The sequence below is a fragment of the Loxodonta africana genome, chromosome 4 (genome assembly GCF_030014295.1).
Source record: "Loxodonta africana isolate mLoxAfr1 chromosome 4, mLoxAfr1.hap2, whole genome shotgun sequence".
Taxonomy (NCBI): domain Eukaryota; kingdom Metazoa; phylum Chordata; class Mammalia; order Proboscidea; family Elephantidae; genus Loxodonta; species Loxodonta africana.
This window is the reverse complement of record NC_087345.1, coordinates 59,699,044-59,725,745: the sequence shown is the minus strand read 5'-3', so window position 1 is coordinate 59,725,745 and position 26,702 is coordinate 59,699,044. Positions and strand designations below refer to the sequence as shown.

General features: G+C 37.9%; 2 protein-coding genes across 5 annotated transcripts in view; both read left to right on the top strand.

Annotated features, from left to right (window-relative positions):
• Nucleotides 1–26,702, top strand: part of GLIPR1 (GLI pathogenesis related 1) — a 121,031-nt gene that overhangs the window by 15,353 nt on the left and 78,976 nt on the right. The gene's annotated exons all lie outside the window — the stretch shown is intronic.
• The window catches only part of GLIPR1L2 (GLIPR1 like 2), a 79,391-nt gene that overhangs the window by 15,418 nt on the left and 37,271 nt on the right, over nt 1–26,702 (top strand). Inside the window, 1 exon segment of the mRNA XM_023539658.2 lies at nt 15,595–15,680. Coding sequence (XP_023395426.2) covers nt 15,595–15,680 — 86 coding nt within the window.

Genomic DNA, 26,702 nt, shown 5'->3' with positions numbered 1-26,702 from the left:
AAACTGGTTTCTGCCAATTTCCTCTAGTTTCAGGTACGAGTTAAGGAGAAAGGAACCAGAATTTTAATGTAAAGTTATGGGGCATGCCAAGCAAGCTGCTTGAGACAGTGGAATTTTCTGCAGCCTGGGGACCTCTGTCTTACTATTCCCAAACAGGGATTATATCCAAAGGTATGATGGTGGTGTTATTGTGTGTCCTCAAGTCAATTCTGACTCATAACTCTCCTACATGACAGAGCAGAAATGTCCCATAGGGTTTCCAGGCTGTAATCTTTACAGGAGCAGATAGCCAGGTCTTTTCTCCCATGGAGCCACTGGTGGGTTCAAACCACCATGTTTGGCTAGCAGCCAACCTCTGAACCATTGTCTCATCAGGGATCCTTATTCACCGGTATAGGGGTTAGGATTCCAATACATATTTTGGGGGGACACGATTCAATCCATAACAAACAGAAATTGACCGCCCTTTGAGGTTGCATTATTAATTGCGGCTAGTCTGGAATCATAAAATCTCAGAGATGGAAGGGTACTGAAACGTTTTCTATTCACGTTGTCCATATGAAACTTTAATATTCTTTCTACGTCTTTATGGTTATTTACCCTATACCTGCACACCTCACTATCATGGGAAATAATTACCTTCTCAAATATCTTCTGCTTCTGGAGAGCTCTGTTGGAAAGTTGCAGGTCAATAAACAATATATAATAAGCAATATTATAATAACTTCCAAATAAGTGAGAAAATATCCTAGTCAACATTTCAAATAAACAGTATATATTGCCACTAGAATTGAGAAGAAATTTCTGCCAAATAAAATGCTTCTGCGACTAAACAAACAAACACACAAAAAAGAAGTGATTACTGATTGTATTTCCTTAGATAGAGAAACTGGTATAACTACATGTTATAAGTAGAATTGAACTCAAAAAGGTGTTTCCACCCAGACAGCTTTGACCATAAACCCCCCCAAAACCCAAACATGTTGCCATCAACTCAGCTCTGACTCATAGCAACCCTATAGGACAGAGTAGAACTGCCTCATAGAGTTTCCAAGGAGCACCTGGTGGATATGAACTGCAGACCTATTGGTTAGTAGACATAGCACTTAACCACTATGCCACCAGGGTTTCCATAGGCATGCAAAACAAATTTGGTGTGTAGGCTTCCTTTCATCCTTGCAGACTGGGAGCATTAGGATTTTTTACTACATGGAGAGACTTTTGAAAGTTATTACTAATTGGTATTGCAAATTCAAGCAGAGGACTGGGAACTGGACAAGAGGGGGACTTCCTCTGGGTACCAGTCCTATTTATTTACTCAGCAACTATGTACAAGGCTCTGTTCTGTGTACTAGCGAGACCAAAAAAGGCTGCCCACATTTAGTTTAGAGCCTTAAGAGACACTAAGTGAATGTATAATATTTTAATTTCAGATAATACAGCATAAAAATAAAGCAGGATAAGCAAATAGGGAATGACTGGTATGGGAGATGGATTAGGACAGTTATAGGAAGGGTAGTTACAGAAGTAGGTAGCATTTGAGCTGAATGCTCAAAGCTGAAAGATGGTTAATGAATGTCCTAGGTAGAAAGAACTTGTATAAAACCTCTGAGATGAGAATGAGTTTAGCATGTTTCGGAAATGAGTAACTGTAATGAGAAGTGAGCATTGAGATGGAGAATTAGATCACAGCTAGATCAAGCAAAATACCATAGACCATATTAAGGATTTGGGATTTTATTTTAAGTAATGGCAAAGCTATTGGAAGTTCTTAAGCAAATGAGTGACATGATTGGAAGTTCTTAAGCAAATGAGTGACATGATCTATGTTTTGAAAAGATTTCTTAAAAGAGAGAGAATGGAGTATAAGGAAACAAGAGTAGAAATAGGAAGAACAATTAGGAGGTTGTTTCTGTAGTATAGGCTACAGAGTGTAGTATCTTAGATTAGGGTTTTAACATGTGGGTTGTTTTTCTATTTTTGCATACTAAATTACCACAAATTTAGTGACTATAGCAATGCCCATTTATTTGCTTATTCTGTAATTCTGAAGTCCAGGCACAGTGTGGCTGGATTCTCTGCTCATGGCCTCAAAGGATGAAATCAGGGTGTTAACTGAGTTCTCATCTGGAGGCTCTGGGGAAGAATCTGCTCCCAGCTCTTTCAGGATATTGCCAGAATTCAGTTCCTTGTAGCTATAGGATTGAGGTACTCATTTCCTTGCTGACTGTCCAGCCGGTAGCTGTTTAGCTGTTCTCAGCTCCTAGAGGGATGTGTAGTGGGCTAAACTGGCTCCCCCCAAAATGTTTACGTTTTAATTCCCCAGAACCTGTAACTATTACCTTGTATGTCAAAAGAGTGAATATTATCTTCGGCAAAAGATGTGACGAAGTTAAGGATTTTGAGAGGAGTTTATGCTGGATTATCCAGGTGGGCCCTAAACACAATCCCATGTATCCTTAAAAGAGAGAGGCCGAAGGAGATTCAACACTAGACACGCAGAAGAGGAAGAGGCAATGTGACCACAAGGCAGAAATTAGAGTGATGCAGCCACAAGCCAAGGAACACCTTGAGCCACCAGAAGCTGAAAGCGGCAGGGAACAAATTCTTCCCTAGGGCCTTCAGAGGGAACGCGGCTCTGTCAATGCCTTGATTTCAAACTTCTGGCCTTTAAAACTGTGAGAGAATAAATTTCTTTTGTTTTAAGCCACCTACTTTGTGGTAATTTGTTAAAGTAACCACAGGAAACAATACACGACGGAAGAGTTAAGGAGTAGATTTGGCCATACAGAAAATAAGTGAAATCAAAGACAACCTTGAAACATTTTCTCAGGGCATAAAAAATGAGGGAAAAAAATGAAAATACACATGAAAAAAGAAAGCAAATATATAGGTAAGATAAATCTGCAAATTGGTGTTCCTAGAGGACAGAGACAGAGAACAAATGGAACAGAAATGGTGATAAAAGACAATTTTTATAATCTTTCAAGATCCCCATATAAAAATTAAGGTGTCTCCAGTATATCAGAAGAAAAACAAATAAAACCGAAACAATATGTATGTATAATTATTTTTTAGTGATTTTTTAATTTTAAATATAAAGATGCATACATGTTTAAACATTATTCAAAAAAACCAAACCTGTTGCTGTGGAGTCAATTCTGACTCATGGTGACCCTACAGGACAGAGTAGAGCTGCCCCATGGGGTTTCCAAGGAGTGCCTGGTGGATTCGAACTGCCAACTGTTTGGTCAGTAGCTGAACTCTTAACCAGTAAGCCACCAAGGTTTCCTTAAGCATTATAAAACAAAGTAAATAAAGCAGTATTCATTAGATTAACCTTGAACTTAGATATTGAAGGTGGCACAAAGACCCTGGGAATTAGAGGTTAACAGTTAATTTTATTAACTGAGCTAGGAAGAAGATTTGGGGTGTAGGAAAAAGGACTTGTTTATTTTCAGACACGTTGCACCTGCAGGTGACTGCAGAACCTCGTGTAGTAGATGCATCAAACACTGACTAGATGATTACACATTTTTTTACACAGCGCCCATTCTGAAAACACTTGTAGTCTGTTGGGAAAGAAGTGTGTAAAGAAACAAGAACATCGACAAAGTATACGCACACATCTGTATTTTAAATAGAGGAGAGTTGTAAAGGCAGGCGTAAAATCATAGAGGAGTTTGGACTGGATGTAGATTTAGAAGCAGTTAGCTTTGATGCATAGAAGATGTGTATTGGGGGACAAGAGGCAAATAAGGAAGATAAAAGATCTGGGGCTGGGGAAAATGACTCGAATTTAGGTCTGGACTCTTAAAATAAGTATAGTGTTCAAAAGTATTGAGTAAAGAAAATTTGCTTTATTTAATAGTTAAGTAATACAACCCGGTATGTAGTACCATTTTCTTTACTTCATGGGCAGATAGCTAGAATATATTTTCTAGCTTCCCTAGCAGCTTGGTAGGGCCAATGGAACGTAGGCCACTTTGAGGCCTGACGCCTGTAAACTTGCTATGTGATCCTTCACCCTCTCATCTTCCCTCATCTGCTGGGTGGGTGGATAGAATCCAGTGGATGATTCAGATGTGCTAGAAGATGTCAGGGCCACAAGATGAAATGAGCTAGGATCCCAGCATGACTTCACGGAGGAAAGCTCCTTATTATAGTTACTCCCTGAGTATATTTGAGTCTTTTTCTGGACTTTCAATTACGTTCTTTTTGCCTGACTAATTATTTTCCAGTATCACAGTACCACATACGAAAATATTTTAGTATATGAAAATAAAGCAGGTTCGCAGTTACTCTCAGAAATTTCTTGACTCTTCATGCATGTTTATATTTTTTGTGCAATTAGAAAACAAAAACAAAAAAAATTCTCTTACATTTTTATATAATTCAACAACAAAAAAACTCTTGGCAAAATTTTTATTGGCTTAAGGAGAATTCACATTTTTGAGAAGCATCTTGCTATCCAAGAACATGGTATGCCTTTCTATTGTTCAAGGTTTTGAATTTCACAGTGGTATTTTTCAATTTAAGATTTCTGCCTATAGGCCTTGAATATTTCTTGTAATTTCTAAGCTTTTTTTTTTTTTAATGTGTGCTGCAATTATAAATATTCTTCTAGTATATATTATGTTGTCCCTATGAAGGCTTTTAAGTCTAATTTGTTGGCTTGTACCTTGAGCCCATGTTAGTAATGGTGATAATGGCCATCCTTGACTTGTATGAAGTTGGCTTTTGGGTTGAAATAGATGTATTATATGAAGGAAGTATCCATCATTTCTATTTTATTGAGAGTTTTTAATCAATAATGATTTTTACTCAAGTTCCTTTTTATTATCTGTTGAAATGTTCATGTAAATGTAATCTTTTCATCTACTTATAATATGGAGTATTTATTTTCTGGGGCTTCTGTAACAGTGTACTACAAACTGACAGAAATTTTTAAATGACAGAATTTTTTTCTTTCACAATTCTGGAGGCTAAAAGCCCAAATTCAAGGTGTCAGCAGGGTCAAGCTCTCTCTCTGAAGGCCCTAGAGGAAGAGTCCTCCTGGTCTATTTCAGCTACAGGTAGTCCCAGGTGTTTTTTTGGTTTGTGGAAACCTAACTACAGTCTCTGCCTCTATTTTTACATGGCCATGTTCCTTGCGTATGTCTGTGTCTCTTCTGTTTTTATAAGGACCCCAGTTATATTGGATTGGAGCCAAGTCTGTTCCACTATGGCCACATGTTAACTAATTACATCTGCAAAGATGCTGTTTGCAAATATCACATTCACAGGTACCGAGTGTACATGTCTTTCGGCACACACAATTCAACCCATAACACGTGAATTTTATTACTAGACATTCTAATATTAAATGACTCTTGCATTTCTGCAATAAACTCCACCTGATCATGCTATTTGATCGTATTTTCAATATGTTGCTGGATGTTGTTTGCTGTTAAGTGGTAATGGATTTTTGTGTAGATAATCATAAATGAGGGTTGTTTTCAGTCTTCATATGTATTTCTGTGTGTGTGTGTGTGGAGAGAGGCTTCTTTAGGGTTTTTGTTTTTTTTAATCAAAGGTATGCATATAATTAAAAATTTAGTGGTAACTTTTGTTAATTGAATTTGTCCTTTTAAAAGATTTAGTAAGCTTCTACTTTGAATAGGCCAATAAATTTTTTGAGAAGTAACGCATTGAAAATGACCTTCTTAGTCCATAGTAACTGATCAATTTAGATTTTCCATCAATCTGGTTTAGTTTAACAAAATTATATTTTCCAAAAAAAATAATAAATTCTTCTAGGCTTTCAAATGTGTTTGCATAGTGTAGATAATCCCGTTGCTGTTGAGTCAATTCCAACTCATAGCAACACTATGGAACAGAGCAGAACTGCCCCATAGGGTTTCCAAGGAGTGGCTGGTGAATTTGAACTGCCAACCTTTTGGTTAGCAGCCAAATGCTTAAACCACTGCACTACCAGGGCTCTATAGTGTAGGTAAAAAAAAAAAAAAAGGTAGTATCATTTCTTTGGTTGTATATTTGCATTCTCTCCCCTTTTTCCCTAATTATGCTAGTTTCTCTGCTTTATTTATTTACAAAGAACTAGTTCTTAAATTTGTTTTACTATTTTTTCCATTATCTAGTTCACTTGTTTCTCTTTTCACTTTTATTAGTTTCTTCCTTACTCCCAATTTTACAACATAAGCTTTCAGTTTTTCACCTTTTGGTATAATGAAAGTTACTGTTTTTTGTGGATACCATTCATCAGAAAGAAGAGATTTTTTCTATTTCTAGTTTGTTAATAGATTTTTTGTTTTGTCATGAATATGTGTTGAATTTTGTTAAATGCTTTTTCTACATATATTGAAATAATTGCATACTTTTTCTCCTTTATTCTTTTAATATGGTATAATATGTTGGTTGATTTTCAAGTACTAAAATTTCTTATTTATGCTTGACATAAATCTCTCATGGCCTTGATGTATTATTATTCTTATGCATTTCTTGATTTGATTTAATAATATTTTTGAAGGTTTTCTGTGTTGATGTTCATGAAGATAGTGTTTGTTTGTTTGTAATGTTCTTGTCAGGTTTTGACATTAGGGTTATGTTGACCTGATAAAACAAACTGGGAATGTTTATTTATACCTCCTCTATTTTCTAAAACCGTTTGTGTGAACATAGTTTTATCTCTTTCTTAATCACCACTAAAACCATCTACCCGAGTGGAATTTTTATTTGTGAAAAGATTTTTGATAAATTATATTTCTTTAGCAGATACAGAAATATTCAAGTATTTTATTACATCTGGTTTAAATTTTGATAAGTTATATTTTTCAAGAATATTATCTACTTAAGTTGTTGAAATTATTTGCATAAATTTCTTTTTATTTTTTAAAAATTTTTTATTCTTCAGAGGAAGGTTTACAGAACAAACTAGTTTCTCATTAAACAGTCAGTACACATATTGTTCTATGACATGGGTTGACAATCCTGCAACATGTCGATACTCTCCCTTTTCAACCTTTGGTTCCCTATTACCAGCTTTACTGTTCACTCCTGCCTCCTAGTCCTTGCCTCTGGGCTGGTGTGCCACTTTAGTCTCGTTTTGTTTTATGGGCCTGTCCCTTGTTTGGCTGAAAGGCGAACCTCAGCAGTGACTTCATTACTGAGCTGAAAGGGTGTCCAGGGGCCATACTCTCAGGGTTTCTCCAGTCTCTGTCAGCCCAGCAAGTCTGGTCTTTCTTTTTGAGTTAGAATTTAGTTCTGCATTTTTCTCCAGCTCTGCCCAGGACCCTCTATTGTGATCCTTGTTAGAGCAGTCATTGGTGGTAGCTGGGCACCATCTGGTTGTACTGGACTTAGTCCGGTGGAGGCTGTGGTAGGTGTGGTCCACTAGTCTTTTGGACTAATCTTTCCCTTGTGTCCTTAGTTTTCTTCATTCTTCCTTGCTCCCGAAGGGGTGAGAACAGTGGAGTATCCTAGCTGGCCGCTCACAGGCTTTTAAGACTCTAGATGCTACTCACCAAAGTAGAATGTAGAACATTAATTGTTTGTAAATTACGTTATGCCAATTGAGCTAGATGACCCCCAAGATCAGGGTCCTCACAGCCCTTGGCCCAGCAATTTGGTCCCTCAGGGAGTTTGGATGTGTCTATGTTTATGAGCATCCGTGACCTTGCCTTGTACAAATTGTGCTGGCTTCCCCAGTATTGTGTACTGTCTTACCTTTCACCAGCATTACCACTTATCTATTGTCTAATTAATGGTTTTCCATCCCCACCCCTCCCCTCCCCATAACCATCAAAGATGGTTTCTCCTTGTGTGTAAACCTTCTCTTGAGTTTTTACAGTAATGGTCTCATACAATATTTGTCCTTTTGTGACTGACTTATTTTGTTCAGCATACTGTCCTCCAGAGTCATCCATGTTATGAGATGCTTCACAGATTCATCGTTGTTCTTTATGGTTGTTTAATACTCTGTTGTGTGTATGCACCACAGTTAGTTTATTCATTCATCTGTTAATCGGCATCTAGGTTGTTTCCATCTTTTTGCTGTTGTGAACAGTGCTGCAGTGAATGTGGGTGTGCATAGGTCTATTCGTGTGACAGCTCTTATTTCTCTGGAATATATTTGTAAGAGTGGAATTGCTGGATCATATGGTATTTCTATTTCTAGCTTTCTAAGGAAGCACCATATCATCTTCCAAAATGATTGTATTATTTTGCATTCCCACCAACACTACATAAGAGTTCCGATCTCTCTGCTGCCTCTTCAACATTTGTTATTTCCTGTTTTTTTTGATTCATGCTAGTAATGCTGGGGTGAGATGGTATCTCATTGTGGTTTTGATTTGCATTTGCATAAACTTCTTCTTAATATTCATTTATAAGCTTTTTAATATCTGTAAGATCTGTAGTAATATCTAGTCTTTCATTGCTGAAATTGATATTCTGTGTTCTTTCTCTTTTTTTTTTTCTTGACAATCTAGGTAGAAAAAAAATCCAGGTAGAGGCTTTATCAATTTTGCTGATCTTTGTAAAGAACTTTTATTTTTTTGGCTTGGTTAATTTTCTTTATTGTTTGTCTATTTTATTGATTTCTTCTTTCACTTTTATTACTTCTTTCCTTTGGGTTTACTCTGCTCTTCTTTTTCTATCATCTTTAGGTAGATTCTTAGGTCATTATTTTATATGTTTGTTCTTTACAAATAAAAGCATTTGAAACTCCACATTTCCCTCTAAGTATAGCTTTAGTTGCATCTCATACATTTCAACATATATTTTATCATTGTCATTCAGTATTAAATACTTTATATTTCTCTTGTGATTTCTCTTTTGACTTGTGGGTTATTCAGGCATGTTATTTAATTTCCACCTATTTACCTTTTCTAGCTTCTTTGCTTGTCTAGTAATTTTTGGTTGTATAATAGACCATGTGTTTTCTATGTTCTAGTGGCTCTGGATTCTGTTATCTTCCTTGTATGTTTTGTTTTATGGCACTTAAGTTACTGGCACATTATTTGGTTCATGAGAAGGTTTGGTTTTAAGTTATGGTGGGTCAAGTCTATTTTAATTTTGCCTTTCATCCTAGAGGATAGCCCTTAGTCTTTGGACATGTTCTTTTCTCCTAACTCATAGACTTTCAGTGGAATCGCCAAGGTGTTTACCAAGCCCTCTAATGACTTGAACTCCAAACTTTGTCTTCCCTGGAAGCTGCTGAGATCTCAGCTCAACTACTTCAGCTTTCCTTACTGTTGTTTTCTTCTGGGTTCCTTGGGATTTAACCCTGCACATTTGCCATACAGGAATCAACAAAGAATTACAGGGAAATTTCTATGCAGATTCTAGTGTTCACTTATCTCTGACTGGCTATCTTTCTGGAATTTTACCTCTTTATTTTCCAGACTCTGAAAGTCTTGAATTTCAGCCTCTAACTCCTCAGCCAAATAATTCTGCTGTTTTCTGCTGAAACTCTAAACTCTGTGCACTGTGAAAACTAGGGAGGTGGGTGGGGAGCTGCTCTCTAAATAAATGTGGAGCTTTAAAATAGTTATTTTAAAATATTTTATCCAGACTTTATACAGGAGGGTTGGTAGTGCATTCAAGCTACTTTGCTGTTATTGGTAGGGAAACTCCTCTCAAGGCATTTTGTTCTCTGGATATTTTTCTTGAGTTTTAACTTTAAATATTTTGCTGCTTTGTTTTTGGTTTTCTTCTTCAAAGGTACTGTTTACTGTAAAATGCTGTATCATCTGTCTTCTACAAATGTTGTTTAATCTTTTGTCATTTATCTCTAATCTCTATTGATCTTATTTATGCTCATATTTCTCAATCTTGCCTTCTATGACATTCACCATATTTTCTGTGATGTACTCCTCATTTGTGTGATGGTTTTATTTTTCTCTTCCACTTTTTCTTGAATCCTGACAGCTTACATTTTATTTCTTTTCTGATTGGCATTCTTGACTTATGGAGGTAGGGTTCTTTCATTAATATTTTTCCTGGAAATATATTTCATCAAAATTTTTCTCTGCTCCATGCCAATATTTTTAGTGATAATTCTTTGTCTACCATTTTATATGCTTATTCCTTTCCTCCTTTCTTCTTGCAGTTTTTTTTTTTGGTTATTTCATCTTTAAGTGAGGTTAAATCTTCCTGAATCAGCTCGTTGCATGACACTTAAATCAGGGAAGAAGAAAGCCCATAAATCTATAGCAGCAGATTTTTTTTTTCTTTTTATGTTACAGGATTATGTGTGTGAATTAGTTCTCTTAGCCTAGATCTCATCTGCCAGGGAAGATTAGCAGTTTTAGTTTCATGAATGGACTGTTTTCTGCAAATAGGACTTCTCTGAAGGATTCTTTATTCAGCCCCCTACCTCTGCTTCCTTTTGGGATCAAGTAGTTCCTTAAAGCTGTCACAACCAGCCTGCCTCCTCAAATCTAATTATTGCTTACAAAAAGTATTGCTTTTAGATATTAACATAAGCCACTTTCTTTGGAGTTGTCCTCTAATAACTTTTTTCTGAGATCTACAGCAATGAATTCTTCTTTTGCTACATTTTCATACTCTTATCTTTATTGCCTTTGGCAACACTTCATCCAATTTTGTGTTTATAGGTTCTGTGTCTCCAGAATCTGCAAAACTGGAATTTGTGTTTATGTTTTCCTTTGCTTTCGGAGATTCCCAAAAGGAAAAGAGAGAAAGTGCTGAGTTTAGTGTATCAGGCTACCAAAAGCCTAAAATTTAGTTTGAGTTCCACTTTGGTCTGAGGATTATTCAGGAGTATCCTTTATTTCCATGTATTTAGAATTTTACTTTTTTTTTAATTAATATACTCATTATAATCATCCAATGCAGCATATGCTATAACATAATAAATATAATACTATTTTGAGTTTTAAAAGTTTTCAAGTGAACAACTACATAATTAACTTTATAAAATGTTCCATAGATAATCAAAAATTTATACTTTGTATTCAAACTGTATATGAAGTTATATCTATTTAAAATATATTTTATATTTCTATTACTTTCTAATTTTTTAGTCCTAGCCCACTAGATATTGCACTGTGACTGGATTTTTATCAAGTTTTCCTTGGTACGTTTTGAACACTTTTACTCTCCCACTTCCTCTCTGACTAATGCCTACTTACATTTAGGTTAATAGGTTAATAATTCCTTCTTACTTCCCCTCTACTTTATGCTCATATTTCTCAAACTCTACTATTTTAAGAATCTTTAATTTAGTACTTCTCATGTGGCTCAGTGGAAGAAAGGGCTGACGATCTGCTTCCATAAAGACTACAGGCAAGAAAAGGAATAAGTCATCTAAAATTCAGATTTTAAGAGGGCAAGCAAAGTAAATACTTAAAATTATCATATCAGATTTAGGGAGAACCATTTCCATGGCGTACAGGAGACCAATGCCAGATTGGAATGAACTGAGGAATGAGAGGAAGCCAAGGAAATAGATACAGTATAATCAACTTGTTCAAGGCATTTAATTGTGGGGAGTAAGAAAGAGGGAGGGCACTAAGCTGCAGGAAGAATAAGATTAATGCGGTTTTTTAAATTGTTATTGTTTTAAGATGGAAAAGGTGTGAGCATGTTTAAATATTGATATGACAATGCTAATACAGAATGAAAGGTTAAGTATACAAGGCAGAAGGAGCCCTGGTGGCACAATGTTTGAGTACTCACCTGCTAACTGAAAGGTCAGCGGTTCGAACCCACCAGGAGTTCCAAGGGAGAAAAGACCTGGATATCTGCTCTTGTAGAGATTACAGTCTAGGAAACCCTCTGGAGCAGTTCTACTCTGTCCTATATGGTCACTATGAGTTGGAATTGACTTGATGGCACACAACAATATAAGGCAAAGGAACCCCTGGCTAAAATATAGGGTTAAGCACTTGACTACTAGCCAAAAGGTTGGCTGTTGGAACCCACTGAGGGGCACCTCAGAAGATAGGCCTGGTGATCTGCTTTGTAAGGTCACAACCTTGAAAGCTATGGAGCACAGTCCTACTTTGCACATATTGCGTTGCCATGAGCCAAAATTGACTTGATGGCAATTAACAACAATAACAAATACAGGGCAGAGTATATGTAATTAAGGCTATAGGTCCCTAAGAAGATGGAAGGGTATATGAGCTTTAGATAGAAGGAGGAACGATTTTTCAGTTGAATTAGAATGGAAGGAAAGTGGGAATAGGTATGTTTGTGATATTTAGTGAAAGAAAATTTCTCAAGTTTCAATCTAACAGCTAGTGAAGTAGAATAGAACATGTCCTGAAAGTGAAGGAGGAGGCAGAGGAGCTGGAATTTTAAATTTTGATGGTTGAGGAAGGTTTGAAACAGCTGCTGTGGAAAGTGAGAAGTCAAAAGGAAGTTGACTTGGGAACTACAGAAGAATTCTCTACCTAGTTTAATAGTTTTAATAATTTTTCTCCAGCAGCACTCCTGGAGCAGACATGGAGCATGCTGATGAATTCCTCCAGTTTTTCCAACACTGCAGTTTGTCAAGTGAATATGAAGGAAATGAGTGCAAGACGTTTGCAAGTTTCAGCTAGAGAATATGTGAAACAATAGACTTAAGCTGGATGGAGAAGAGAGAATGGGATGGCTAGTGAGAAAATTGGAGAGAAAATAGACTCGAGGTATCAATGAAATTGATAAACAACAGCGGCAGGAGTAAAAGAGTGAGCAACCTGAAAGGATAAGAGATTTAGACAGTGAGTGGAATGTCTGATTTGTGAGTTGAGAGATGAAGCAGTTTAAGGGAGGACAAGATTCAGAGTGTGGCTTATAAGAGTAGTTGATAATTATGGAATATTGGGTAATTGAAGTTATAGTTTTCAACATCTATCTTTAGCTTTTTTGATGGTGAAGACATCCAGTAACAGAGAAGCCAAGTTATTGTATGAATCATCCATATGAATCTTGTAATCATACTCGATTCTAGGACAGTGGAAACATTTGGTCTGAGCCAGGTGCTGAAGACTTCAGTGAGTAAAGAGGTGTAATCAGAAAACCCTGGTAGTGTAGTGGTTAAGTGCTACGGGCTGCTAGCCAAAGGGTTGGCAGTTTGAATCTGCCAGGCGCTCCTTGGGAACTCTGTGGGGCAGTTCTACCCTGTTCTATAGGGTCGCTATGAGTTGGAATCGACTGGACGGCACTGGGTTTTTTTAATCAGGAAATAGATAGCTGTCTTGAGGAGGGTTAGAAGATGGTCCAGCTAAATAGTATTGGCCTCAAAGGAGCTTTATCAGCTTTTAACTATGGCCCCTGATCCTTTAGGTGCAGGATGTGGAAGTAAAGAGAAAAGACCTGGCCAACTGGGTTTTACAGAAGGTAATATAAAGTAAAGGAGCCCTGGTGGTCCAGTGCTAATGTGCTCGGCTGCTAACCCCACCATCGGTGGTGCAAACCCACCAGCCACTCCACAGGAGAAAGATGTGGCAGTCTTAAGGTTATTGTGTACACACGGGGATAATTTGAGGCAGAAAATAACAGGGTTCATACTTTTTTGACCTTGATTAGGCCCAGGATATAGTCATGGAGTTTTTGAAATAGACACGTTAGATGTGTCAGAAGGAGAGACAGATGGAGTTTCTAACTAGGCTATCCTGTTTGCTGCTTGTTAACATTGTTTTTTTCCTCCGGTTTATTGGAATAGATTCTTTAAGTCTTCTTGGTAAATCTATAGATCCTCCAGATAGGAACCAGAAGCCAGGGCTGTAGTATTTATCAGTAAGCCAATGGGGCTGCTTCTTGGAAAATGCACAGGCCTGAAAATAGCCTATTTTGTCTGTTTCTTCAGGCACTGCCAGGGCAGCTGTGAAATTTCAGTAGACTTTGCTGGTTATAAATACTTATCTATTGTTCTCTCCTAATCTGGCACAATAATTCCAACTGTAGCTGTGTAATTGTACTGTAGTTTCAGACTTGAGTTGATTATGATTCAACTTCTCAGAAACTCAGAGAAAGAGATGCCTGGCATTTCTAGCAATCTGATATAAACGGTGATTATGAACTTCAAATATTTTAAAAAGAAGACTCATTGTATTCTAGCACATGTGATTGATTGATTGATTTGCCTTCCCAGTTGCTATTCCAGGCTATGGTTATCAGATATTATGATCATGGGGTGATTGGCCTATGCTCTAGAGCCCAAAGGCAGTCTTTAGTAAGTAGCTTTTTGCAAAGATATAAAGACAGAAACACCACTTCCCCCCTCCCCCGTCCCTGGCATCTTGTGAGAGGATAATCTCTGTTTCTGTGTTGGAGGCATATATTTCAGTAATAAAGAGTTAGGGCAGAAAAAGTAGACTAGGGTGTAGGTAAAGGTGACTAAATCAGTTCTGGAGGTTCTAGAAGGCTGGTGCTCTGACTGGAATCCAAGCAAAATACACTTCTTTCTTGATAGGGAAATAGTGAATTTGGAGAAGTAATATATAATCTGCACATAACTACCAACCTCTAGATATCCTTGATGGAATGGAAAGCTTGCAATTCAAGGATATCTAATACCATGTTGGGAGTCATCAGAACCCTTTGAATAAATAAGAGATGGCTCAGGAATTTGATATTCAGGTTTTTGAATATGTATTTCTTAGGTTTGACCGTTCTTCTAGATGGCTGAGGTTGGCTCAACCAGGGATGTATATACCTAAAGTTTGTTTTTACTGCTTCCAGTTGCGCACTGGGTATATGTGGAATCCTGTTTAAAGGACCAGGATTAGTGCCTCTCCTCCCACTCAGGACGGTCTTTTCCCAGTTTGTCTCCCCTGTTTTTCTAATACTATATCTTTTATATAAACTTCCCAATTTGTATCTACTTTCCAACCTTTTTTTCACAATTAGCCCTGGTAATTGATGTAATAATTTTCCACATCTGTCTTTAGCTCTGTACAAAGTATTGAATCATATTTGTAAAATCCCATTTTCATTTGTTTGCTTGTTTATATATTTATGTATTTTTTCATTTAGACCTCAAAATAGGCTATATGGTTGGATCTTTTGGACAATAGGCATTTCAGGATTTTACAAACTCTTCAGATAATTAAGATACCATTTCTACGGAACTTTTAATATGTTTGTCCCAGGTAGAGAGAAATTATTTATAAAACATAACATCAGTGTTTTAGAGGATTAATTTTGCCACACACTAAAATGAAAGGTTTAAAATCCACTCATATTTAAATTACAGTACTTTGTATCAAGGACGTAGGAATTAGTCTGACAAGAGACTGTTTCCTGGGGGAAGAAAGGGTATGCTTACATCTCCAATTTAAGTACTTCTTTGAGTCCATTGAAGACCCTGGTGGCATAGTGGTTAAGAGCCACGACTGCTAACCAAAAGTTCAGCAATTCGAATCCACCAGGTGCTCCTTAGAAACCCTATGGGGCAGTCCTGCTCTGTCCTCTAGGGCCGCTATGGGTTGGAATTGACTCAGCGGCAATGGGTTTTGAGTGCATTTTCTTAATCAAATCACTTCATTGAACTAATTAAAAACTCATAACTATATTATTTAAATCACATATAAAAATTGAGACTTTTTTCCTAACTAAATGTTTTCTGCTTTTTTGTAGAGGAACTCTGAGGAGAAGGCCTTATAAAGGTGGATTATTTTGTACTGAATGTGGCAGAGATGACACATGCACAGATAATTTATGCAGTAAGATAAAGAAAATAACTGAAATGTGAAAAGGAAAAAAAAAGTCCATGGTGCATTGGACAAGAAAAATGAAGTGATTGAACACTAGTTTTTTTTCGTTGCCATGTTAATATTGTTCTTTTGTTCAGAATGATATTATCAAAGGAGGGTTGAAACAGAATCAACTTGAGAGATTTCTAAGCTACACAGCCTCTTGTACCCTTCCTCACCCCTCTTCCTGCCCCTAAGAGCATACCGGAATGTCATAAAGAATGAATGAGACCTAACAGTTATACTCTGAAGAAAGTATCATAGTTAATAGCACTCTAAGAGTGAGAACTTTTGGGAGCGACTGCTCTAAAGGATGAGGTATCCCAAATACATATACAAAGAGAAAGTTGGTAAACTAGCAAATGTTTTATAGCCTTTTCCTTTAGCTCCCCCCCCCAAAAAAAACTAAAGTCTCCCAAATATTCGGCAAGAGAAAAATAGAAAATATGTTTCATTATATTTTTCTTCTGGTTTTCCCAAACATAAGTGTATATAATCCAAAAGAATAACTATATCTGGAATATACAGTACTTAGAATGTAATAAGGGGTAAGGTCAGACAGGAGATAAGGAACATATTATGCTTTTGTGCATATCACACTTTGGGAATGAATCCACTCCAAGATTTCTATCCTTGCTTTACTTGAATTGTGAAGCAAAGTCTTTTACTTTTTGTTCTTGCTCTTGCTCTTCTACTTCTCATCTTCTTCCAGAAAAATTCGCTCCTAAAATCATTAGGTAGGTCAGAGCTGCCAAACAGAGGGGCAGCCTGGTGTCATACGTTAAAAACATAAGCAGTATGATGAGGGATCCACACAGGATGCAGTAGGCATAGGGAGGCAGCCTCAGCAGAGTGAAGACAGTGTCCACACGGGTTGCAGCCTGGCACAAGAAGTCAGAGCCCTCATGGAGTAAGGCATGAGCCCATGCATGAGGTCATGATTCAGGTATCAAAGCCATAGCAGGGTAAGAAGTATCTATGCAAGGAGTAGCTTGGCATGTGGTATCTGAGCCCAGGCAAGGTGAGGAGAACATCAGCACGGAGTGGGAAGGGACAGCCTGGCATAGGGTGTCAGACTGAGCAGATGAGGAAGGCATCCACGGAGGGATGGGCTAGCACTGAATGTTGGAGCCCAAGTGGGATGAGTAGAGCGTTCAAGTAGGGGGTACCCTGGCATGAAGTATCAGAACCTGAGCAGTAAGGGGGCATTCATGCTTAGGGGCAACCTGGTATGAGATGTCAGACTCCAAAGCAGGTGAGGAGCCTTCAGTGTAGGGAGGACAGGCCAGAGCCTGAATGGGGTAAAGAAAGATCCACACGTTGGAGCATCTAGAGCTGGGATTCAGAGTCTAAGCAGGGGCTGGGGAACCAAGAGGAGGGCCAGCCTGTAGGTTGCCAGATTAAATACAGGATGCCCAATTAAACTTGAATATCAGCTTGTTGTTGCTATTAGGTGCCGATGAGTTGGCTCTGACTCACAGCAGCCTTATGTATAACAGAAGGAAACGTTGACCAGTACTGTGCCTTCCTCATAATTGTTGCCATGTTTGAGCCCATTGTTGGAGCCACTGTGTCAGTCCATCTCACTGAGGGTCTCCCTCATTTTCACTGACCTTCTACTTTACCAAGGATGATGTCTTTCTCAAACGATTGATCCCTACTGATGACACGTCCAAAGTAAGTGAGACAAAGTCTCACCATCCTCGCTTCTAAGGAGCATTCTGGCTATACTTCCTCCAAGACTGATTTGTTTGTTCATTTGGCAGTCAATGGTATATTTAATATTCTTCGCCAGCATTGCAATTCAAATGCATCAATTTTCCTTCGATCTTCATTTTTCATTGTCAAGATTTTGTATACATATGAGGTGATTGAAAATGCCTTGGCTTAGGTCAGGCACAGCTTAGTCATCAAAATGACGTTTTTGCACTTCAACACTTTGAGGAGATTTAGTATAAATATACCCCAAATATTGCATGGGATATACTTACACTAAACATTATTTATTGTTTTCTTAAATTCAAATTTAACTGGCTATCCTATATTCTTTGTTCCCTGAATCTGGCAACTCTAACAGCCTGGGATGAGGTGTCAGAGCCTAAGCAGAGTGAGGAGAGCATCCATGATGGGGAGGAGATAGAGGCAGTGATAGGAGATTAGTAGTATAATAGAGGATTGATCAAACAAGTAAATACGGATAATGATAATGAGAGCCAGGTTTCTCACTGAGAAATACAGAATGGAGTTATAAATATATAGAGATAGAAAACTAGCATGAACCTTGTGGTGTTGAGTTGAAATTATAGGTATTGGTGTGAACTTACGAACTTCAAGAAATATAAATACGGGAATAAACATAGATGTAGATGTGCGCATATGTATGTATATACATACATATATTCCTTAACTCTGAGAGGGTCTTAGAGTAGCTGCCCCACCCTCCAAAAGCAACGAGCACGACTAGCATTCAGATCTTGGTTCCTAAATTCTGTTCTACTAAAAGAAACCAGAATTCATTGGAGAAAAACCTGACTCCAGGGCTGGGGCAGGAAAAGTATAAGATGAACCCAGAACATCTTTTTGTATGTAAAAGCAAGGAAGTGCTCAAAGAATAATGGGATCGTGTAACAAAAAAGGACACAGAAGTTGTAATTAGAGACCCTCACTGGTCAAATCTGGAACAACTCGAGCATTAAAATAATAACAGTAGTAATGGATTATAGCCCATAGGATAAAATAGGAAACTATGAATTCATATATACATATCAGTATAAATTAATAAATTGAAAGTTCTATGAGGAAGAGTTATTTACCTAGTTTCAAAGTAACTTCCCATAAAAATACTTATTAATTACTAAGGGGAAAGGCGCAATTTCACATTGGAGCAACTTGGCAGATGATGGCCTAATCAAGGGTGCAAAGTGAACATGATCAGTAATGGAACAAATTAAAGCCATGTGCTTACTGAGAGGATGCAATGAGAAGAAGGCAGCATTACTTCTTTGGTATTCCTGCCAAAGATGCATAATCTGATCCAATCACGAGGAAGCATTGAACCAATCCAAGTTAAGGATTTCTTTAAAAAAATGAAGATTTGTCTACAAAAGTAACAGTCCTATTATCTTAAAAAATGTCAAGATCATGAAAAGCAAAGAAAAAATGAACTGTTCTAGGCTAAAGCAATGTAAAGAGACATGAAAGTTAAATGCAATGCATGGTTCTGTACAGAATTCCTTTACTATGAAGGGTACTGGTATAATTGGCAAAAGTGGAATAGAGTCTAAGGATTAGATGGTGGTAATGTAAGAATGCTAATTTTCTGATTTGGACAGTTATATTATGGTTACAGAAGAATGACCTTGCTTGGAGGGAATACACACTGAGGACCCTGGATGATGAGGCATCTGGTTGGCAACTTACTTTCAAATAGTTCAAAATTAAAGTTATTTCTACTCACAACTTTTTTGTAAGTTGGTGATTGTTTCAAAATTTTGGTAATTTAAAAAAAAAACAGTAATAATACAGAATCTCAGGAAAGTTTGGAGGCTTTTGTTATATATTCCAGGAGAGAGATGGAAGTTCATATTGGAGCATGTAAGCGGAATATGAGTAAAACAAATTTGATTAATATTTGTGAAGCAATATTAGCAAGTCTTGGAGGCTAATTTGATAGGGTGATGAAAGTCTCAGGTCACTTGTAGATTTGGGATTTGGTTGTCCAATGATGTAATTTATTGGGTTATATGAGGGAGGAGGTGATGACACAGAGATGATGGGTTCACTTTTGAACATTATTAGCTTTAGGTACCTGTTTAGCTTCTGAGTAGATAAGACTAGTCAGCTTCAAGTACAGATCAGGGCTATCTTTGAGAATTATGAGCATATATATGTGGTTAAACACATAAAAAAGGAAGAACTCACCCAAGTACAAAATGTAGAGAAAGAAGAGTATTATAACAAGGGTGGTATCCTGGGGGAAAAAAATGAAAAGACATAGAGGAGAATCTCTTGAAAGATAATGAAGAGAAACAGTTGTAGGACAATAAGAAGAAAGTACCCTAGTGTCACAGAAGCAGAGGGAATGAAGTACTTAGCAAGAGAATAATCAACTGAGCAATACGCAGCAGAGAGGCCCCATTGAAAAATGAAGAGAGCCCATGAATTTGGCATTGTGGAGAACATTGTAGACCCAGGTGAGAAGTTTCAGAGGAATGGTAGGGGTAGCAACCAGACTGCCATGGATTGAAAGTGAATGGAAAGTAACAAGTAGAAATATTTAGGGCACTATCGCTCTGTCAAAAAAGCTTCTAACTTTGCACTAAATACCAATAAAAACACTTTCACTTAACAAATATTTATTAAGGGGTGACTATGTGCTTTTTTTTTTTTTTTTTGTGCCAAATGGAAACCCTGGTGGTGTAGTGGTTAAGTGCTATGGCTGCTAACCGAAGGTCTGCAGTTCAAATCCATCAGGCGCTTCTTGGAAACTGTATGGGGCAGTTCTACTCTGTCCTGTAGGGTCGCTGTGAGTCAGAATTGACTCAACGGCAATGGGTTTTTTGGTTTTTATGTGCTAAATGGAAATCCTGGTGGCATACTGGTTAAGAGCTGGCTGCTAACCAAAAGGTTGGTAGTTCATGTGCACCAGGTGATCCTTGGAAATCCTATGGGGCAGTTCTACTCTGTCCTATAGGTTTGCTGTAAGTTGGAATCGACTCAGTGGCAAATTTTTATTTTTTTAATGTGCCAAATAGGTGCGTTGGTGAACAGTGGTTAAAGCAATCGACTGCTAACCGAAAGGTCAGGTCGGTGGTTCAAAACCACCAGTGGCTCCTCGGGAGAAAGATGTGGCAGTCTGCTCCTGTAGAGATTTACAGCCTCAGAAACCCTGAGATTGCTATGAGTCAGGATCAACTCGACAGCAGTGGGTGTGGGGTTATCTGCCAGACACTGCGTCATGAAGTGAAAATAAAATAATGAGAGAGTCACTTCCTGCCCTCTTTTAACTTACAGTGTAGCTAGGAAGATAGGTATTTAAAATAAGCAATAATATTGTAAAGCATAGGACTGTCATGCTTTTAACATTTTTTATATATTTGTTTAAAGTTCATATGTATGTATTCCACCCACCACTGCCGTCGAGTCGATTCCGACTCATAGCGACCCTGTAGAACTGCCCCATAGAGTTTCCAAGGAGCACCTGGCAGAATCGAAATGCTGACCTCTTGGTTGGCAGCTGTAGCACTTAACCACTATGCCACCAGGGTTTCCATGTATGTATTAGCACCGTAAAATCAGGCTACAGAGCAGTTCCATCACTGTAAAATGACTCCCTGTGGTACCCTTTTGTGGTCATACTCTCTACCCAGCCCTAACCTCTGCCAGCCTCTGAGCTGTTCCTCACCTTGTAGTTATTAGGTGCCATCCAGTCAATTTCCGATTCTCAGTGACCCAGTGTGACAAACTAGAATCACCTCATAGAGTCCCCTAGGCTGTAATCTTTATAGGAGCAGATTGCCAAGTCTTTTCTCCCAAGGAGCTGCTGAGTGTGTTTGAACTGCCTGCAGCCAACCGTTCTGCAACCAGAATTCCTTTTCATCACCTTAGTTTTGTATTATTTGAGAACGTAATATAAAAACCCCAGTGCCGTTGAGTCGATTCCTACGCATAGTGACCCTATAGGACAGAGTAGAACTGCCCCATAGAGCTTCTAAGGAGAGCCTGGTGGATTTGAACTGCCGACTCTTTGGTTTGCAGCTGTAGCACTTAACCACTGTGCCACCAGGGTTTCCGAATGTAATATAAGTGGAATCATATACTATGTAGCCTTTGGAGACTGGCTTTTTTTTCCTTCACTCAGCATAATGCCTTTGAGATTTGTATACACTGTTATGTATATCAGTAGTCTGTTCTGTCTTTGCTGAGTAGTATTCCATTATATAGTTGCACCAGTTTATTTATTCACACATTGAAGGACTTTTTTTACCCATTTTTGGCAGTTATGAACATAACTGCTATAAACATTTGTGTACAGGTTCTTTTTTTTTAATGTGTTTTTATTTTTCCAGGGTAAATACCCAGGAGTGAGATTGCTAGATCATATCATGTGGGTTGACCAGACCATTTTCCAGAGTGGCTGTACCATTTTGCATTTCCACTAGCAATGTATGATAATTCCAATTGCTTTGCTGAAAAAAAAAAAATTTTTTTTTTTTTTTTTTTTGCTGTCTTATGAGTACTTGGTATTTTCAGTATTATTATTATTTTTTAGCCCTTCTAATAGGTTTGTGGAAACCCTGGTGGCATAGTTGTTAAGTGCTACGGCTGCTAACCAAAAGGTCTGCGGTTCAAATCCACCAGGCGCTCCTTGGAAACTCTATAAGGCAGTTCTACTCTATCCTATAGGGTCACTATGAGTCGGAATCGACTCGACAGCCACAGGTTTTGGTTTTTATAGGTTTGTAATGGTATCTTGGTTTTAATTTTCATTTCCCTGGCAGATAATGATGTGGAACATCACGTGCCTATCTGTCCTCATTATACCCTCTTTGGTGAAGTGCCTTTTAAAATCCTTTGCCAATTTTTTAATTGTGCTGTTTGTTTTCTTATTTTGGGTTGTAAGAGTTCTTTATTTAGATGTAAATCCTTTGATCAACAAATGATTTGAAAATAATTTCTCCCAATCTGTAGCTTTTCTTTTCATTCTCTTAAAGTATCTTTTCATGAAACAAAGTTTATAATTTTAATGAGGCCCAACTTATCAATTTTTTTTCTCTATGAATTCTACTTTTGTTATCATGCCTAAGAATTCTCTACCTAACTCAGGTCTCAAAGATATTCTCCTGTATTTTCTACTAAAGGCTTTATAGTTTTGTATTTTATGTTTGTTGTTGCTGCTGTTAGGTTCCAACTCATAGCAACCCCATGCACAACAGAACAAAACACTGCCCAGTTCTGTAGCACATATTCCTATGCTTGAACCCATTGTTGCAGCCACTGTGTCAATACATCTTGTTGAGGGTCTTCCTCTTTTTCACTGACCCTCTACTTTACCAAGCATGATGTCTTTCTTCAGGGATTGATCCCTCCTGATAGCATGTCCAAAGTATGTGAGACGTAGTCTCGCCATCCTTGCTTCTAAGGAACATCCTGGTTATATATACTTCTTCCAAGACAGATTTGTTTGTTCTTTTGGCACTCTGGGGTACATTCGATATTATTCTCCAGCACCACAATTCAAAGGCATCAGTTCTTCTTTGGTCTTCCTTATTCATTGTCCAGCTTTCCCATGCATATGAGGTGATTGAAAACACTATGCCGTGGTTCAGGTGCCCCTTAGTCCTCAAGGTGACATCTTTGCTTTTCAACACTTTAAAGAGGTCTTTTGTACCCAATTTGTCCGATGCAATGCGTCTTTTGATTTCTTGATTGCTGCTTCCATGAGCATTGATTGTGGTTGAAAATAAAATGAAATCTTTGACAACCTCAACCTTTGCTCTGTTATCATGATGTTGCTTATTGGTCCAGTTGTGAGGATTTTTGCTTTCTTTATGGTGAGGTATAATCCATAATGAAAGCTGTGGTCTTTGATCTTTATTCATCAGCAAGTGCTTCAAGTTCTCTTCACTTTCAGCAAGCAAGGTTGTGTCATCTGCACATTGCAGGTTGTTAACGAGTCTTCCTTCAGTCCTGATGCCCCATTCTTCTTCATAGAGTTCAGCTTCGTGGATTATTTGCTCAGCATACAGATTGAATAGATATGGTGAAAGGATACAACCCCGATACACGCCTTTCCTGACTTTAAACCATGCAGTATCCCCTTGTTCTGTTTTAACAACTGCCTCTTGATCCATGTACAGATTCCTCATGAGCACAATTAAGTGTTCTGGAATTCCATTCTCTACAATATTATTCGTAATTTGTTATGATCCACACAGTTGAATGCCTTAGCATACTCAATAAAACACAGGTAAATATTTTTCTGGTATTCCCTGCCTTCAGCCAGGATCCATATGACATCAGCAATGATAACCCTGATTCCACATTCTCTTCTAAACCCAACTTGGATTTCTGGCAGTTCCCAGTTGATACACTGCTGCAGCCACTTTTGAATGATCTTCAACAAAATTTTGCTTGTATGCAATATTAATGATATTGTTTGATAATTTCTCCATTTAGTTGGATCACCTTTCTTGGAAATAGGCATAAATATGGATCGCGTCCAGTCAGTTGGCCAGGTAGCTGTCTTCCAAATTTCTTGGCATAGATGAGTGAGCACTTCCAGGGCTGCATCCATTTGATGAAACATCTCAATTGGTATTGCATCAATTCACAGAGCCTTGTTTTTCCTCAATGCCTTCAGTGCAGCTTGGAGTTCTTCCTTCAGTACCATATGCTACCTTCTGAAATGGTTGAACATCAACCAGTTCTTTTTGGTTTAGTGACTCTGCATATTCCTTCCATCTTCTTTTGATGCTTCCTGCGTCACTTAATGTCTTTCCCATAGAACACTTCAGTATTGCAACTCAAGGCTTGAATTTTTCCCTCAGCTTGAGAAATGCTGAGCGTGTTCTCCCATTGGTTTTCTATCTCCAGGTCTTTGCACATGTCAATCTAATACTTTGTCTTCTCAAGCTGCCTTTTGAAATCTTCTATTCAGCTCTTTCACTTCATCATTTTTTCCTTTTGCTTTAGCTACTCGACTTTTAAGAGCAAGTTTCAGAGTCTCTTCTGACATCCATTTAGGTCTTTTCTTTCTCTCCTATGTTTTTAATGGCCTCTTGCATTCTTCATGTATGATGTCATTGATGTTATTACACAACTCGTCTAGTCTTCGGTCATTAGTGTTCAATGTGTCAAATCTGTTCTTGAGATGGTCTCTAAATTCAGGTGGGATATACTCAAGGTCTTTCTTTGGCTCTTGTGGACTTGTTCTGATATTCTTCAGTTTCAGCTTGAACTTGCATATGAGTAATTGATAGTCTGATCTGCAGTCAGCCCTTGGCCTTGCTCTGACTGATGATATTGATCTCTTCCATCATCTCTTTCCACAGATGTAGTCAATTTGATTCCTCTGTATTCCATCTGGTGAGGTCCATGTGTATAGTCGCCATTTATGTTGTTGAAACAGTATTTGCAATGAAGAAGTCATTGGTCCTGCAAAATTCAATCATGCGATATCTGGCATCATTTCTATCACCAAGGCTATATTTTACAACTACTGATCCTTCTTTGTTTCCAACTTTCTCATTCTGATCACCAGTACTTATCAGTGCATCCTGATTGCATGTTCGATCAATTTCAGACTGCAGAAGCTGGTAAAAATATTCAGTTTCTTCATCTGTAGCCTTAGTGGTTGGTGTGTAAATTTGAATAGTAGTCATATTAACTGGTTTTCCTTGTAGGCATATGGATATTATCCTATCACTGACAGCATTGTACTTCAGGATAGATCTTGAAATGTTCTTTTTGTCCATGAATGCAGCGGCCGTTCCTCTTCAAGTTGTCATTCCTGGCATAGCAGACCATATGATTGTCTGATTCAAAATGACCAGTACCAGTCCATTTCAGCTCACTAATGCCTAGGATATTGATCTTTATGCATTCCATTTCATTTTTAACGGTTCCCACTTTCCTAGATTCATACTTCATTCATCTAGGTTCTGATTATTAATGGATGTTTGCAACTTCATGAGAGCTAAAATATGGCCTTGAGTATACCCCACCTGAATTTAGAGACCATATCAAGAATAGTTTTGGCTCATTGAACACTAATGACCAAAAACCAGACGAGTTATGTCATGACATCAAGGACATCATACATGAAGAAAGTAAGAGGTCATTAAAAAGCCAGGAAAGAAAGAAAAGACCAAAATGAATGTCAGAAAAGACTCTGAAACTTGATCTTGAATGTACAGCAGCTAAAGCAGATGGAAGAAATGATGAAGTAAAAGAGCTGAAAAGAAAATTTCAAAGGACAGCTTGAGAAGACAAAGCAAAGTATTATAATGAAATGTGCGAAGACCAGAAGGTAGAAAACCAAAAGGGAAGGACATGCTAGGCATTTCTCAAGCTGAAAGAATTGAAGAAAAAATTCAAGCCTCAAGTAGTGATATTAAAGAATTCTGAGGGCAAAATATTGAATGACGCAGGAAGCATCAAAAGGAGATGGAAGGAATACACAAAATCACTGTACCAAAAAGAATTGATCAACATTCAACCATTTTGGGAGGTAGCATATGATCAAGAACCCATAGTGTTAAAGGGAGACCACCAAGCTGCACTGAAGGCACTGGCGAAAAACAAGCCTGCAGGAATTGATGGAGTACCCGTAGAGACGTGTGAACAAACAGATGCATCACTAAAAATGCTCATTTCTCTATGCCAAGAAATTTGGAAGACCGCCACTTAGGCAATTGAGTTGAAGTGAACCATATCCGTGCCTGTTCCAAAGAAAGGTGTGATCCAATGGAGTGTGGAAATTATTGAACAATATCATTAATACCACACAAAAGTAAAATTTTGCTGAAGATAATTCAGAAATGATTGCAACAGTACATAGACAGGCAACTGCCAGAAATTCAAACTGGATGCAGAAGAGGATGTGGAACAAAGAATGTCATTGCTGATGTCAGATGGATCTTGGTTAAAAGCAGAAAGGTGTTTGCCTGTGTTTTATTAACTACGCAAAGACGTTCAACTGCGTGGGTCATAACAAATTATGGATAATATTTTGAAGAATAGGTATTCCAGGACACTTAATGTGTTCATGTGGAACCTATACATAGACAAAGAGGCAGTCGTTTAAACAGACCAAGGGAATACTGAGTGGCTTAAGATCAGGAAGGGTGTGTATCAGGATTGTTTCCTTTCACCATACTTACTCAAGTTGAAGTTGAAGAAAATTAGAGCAAGTCCCTGAGAGCCAAAGTACAACCTTGAGTATAAAAAACCGAACCAAACCCATTGCTGTCAAATTGATTCCGACTCGTA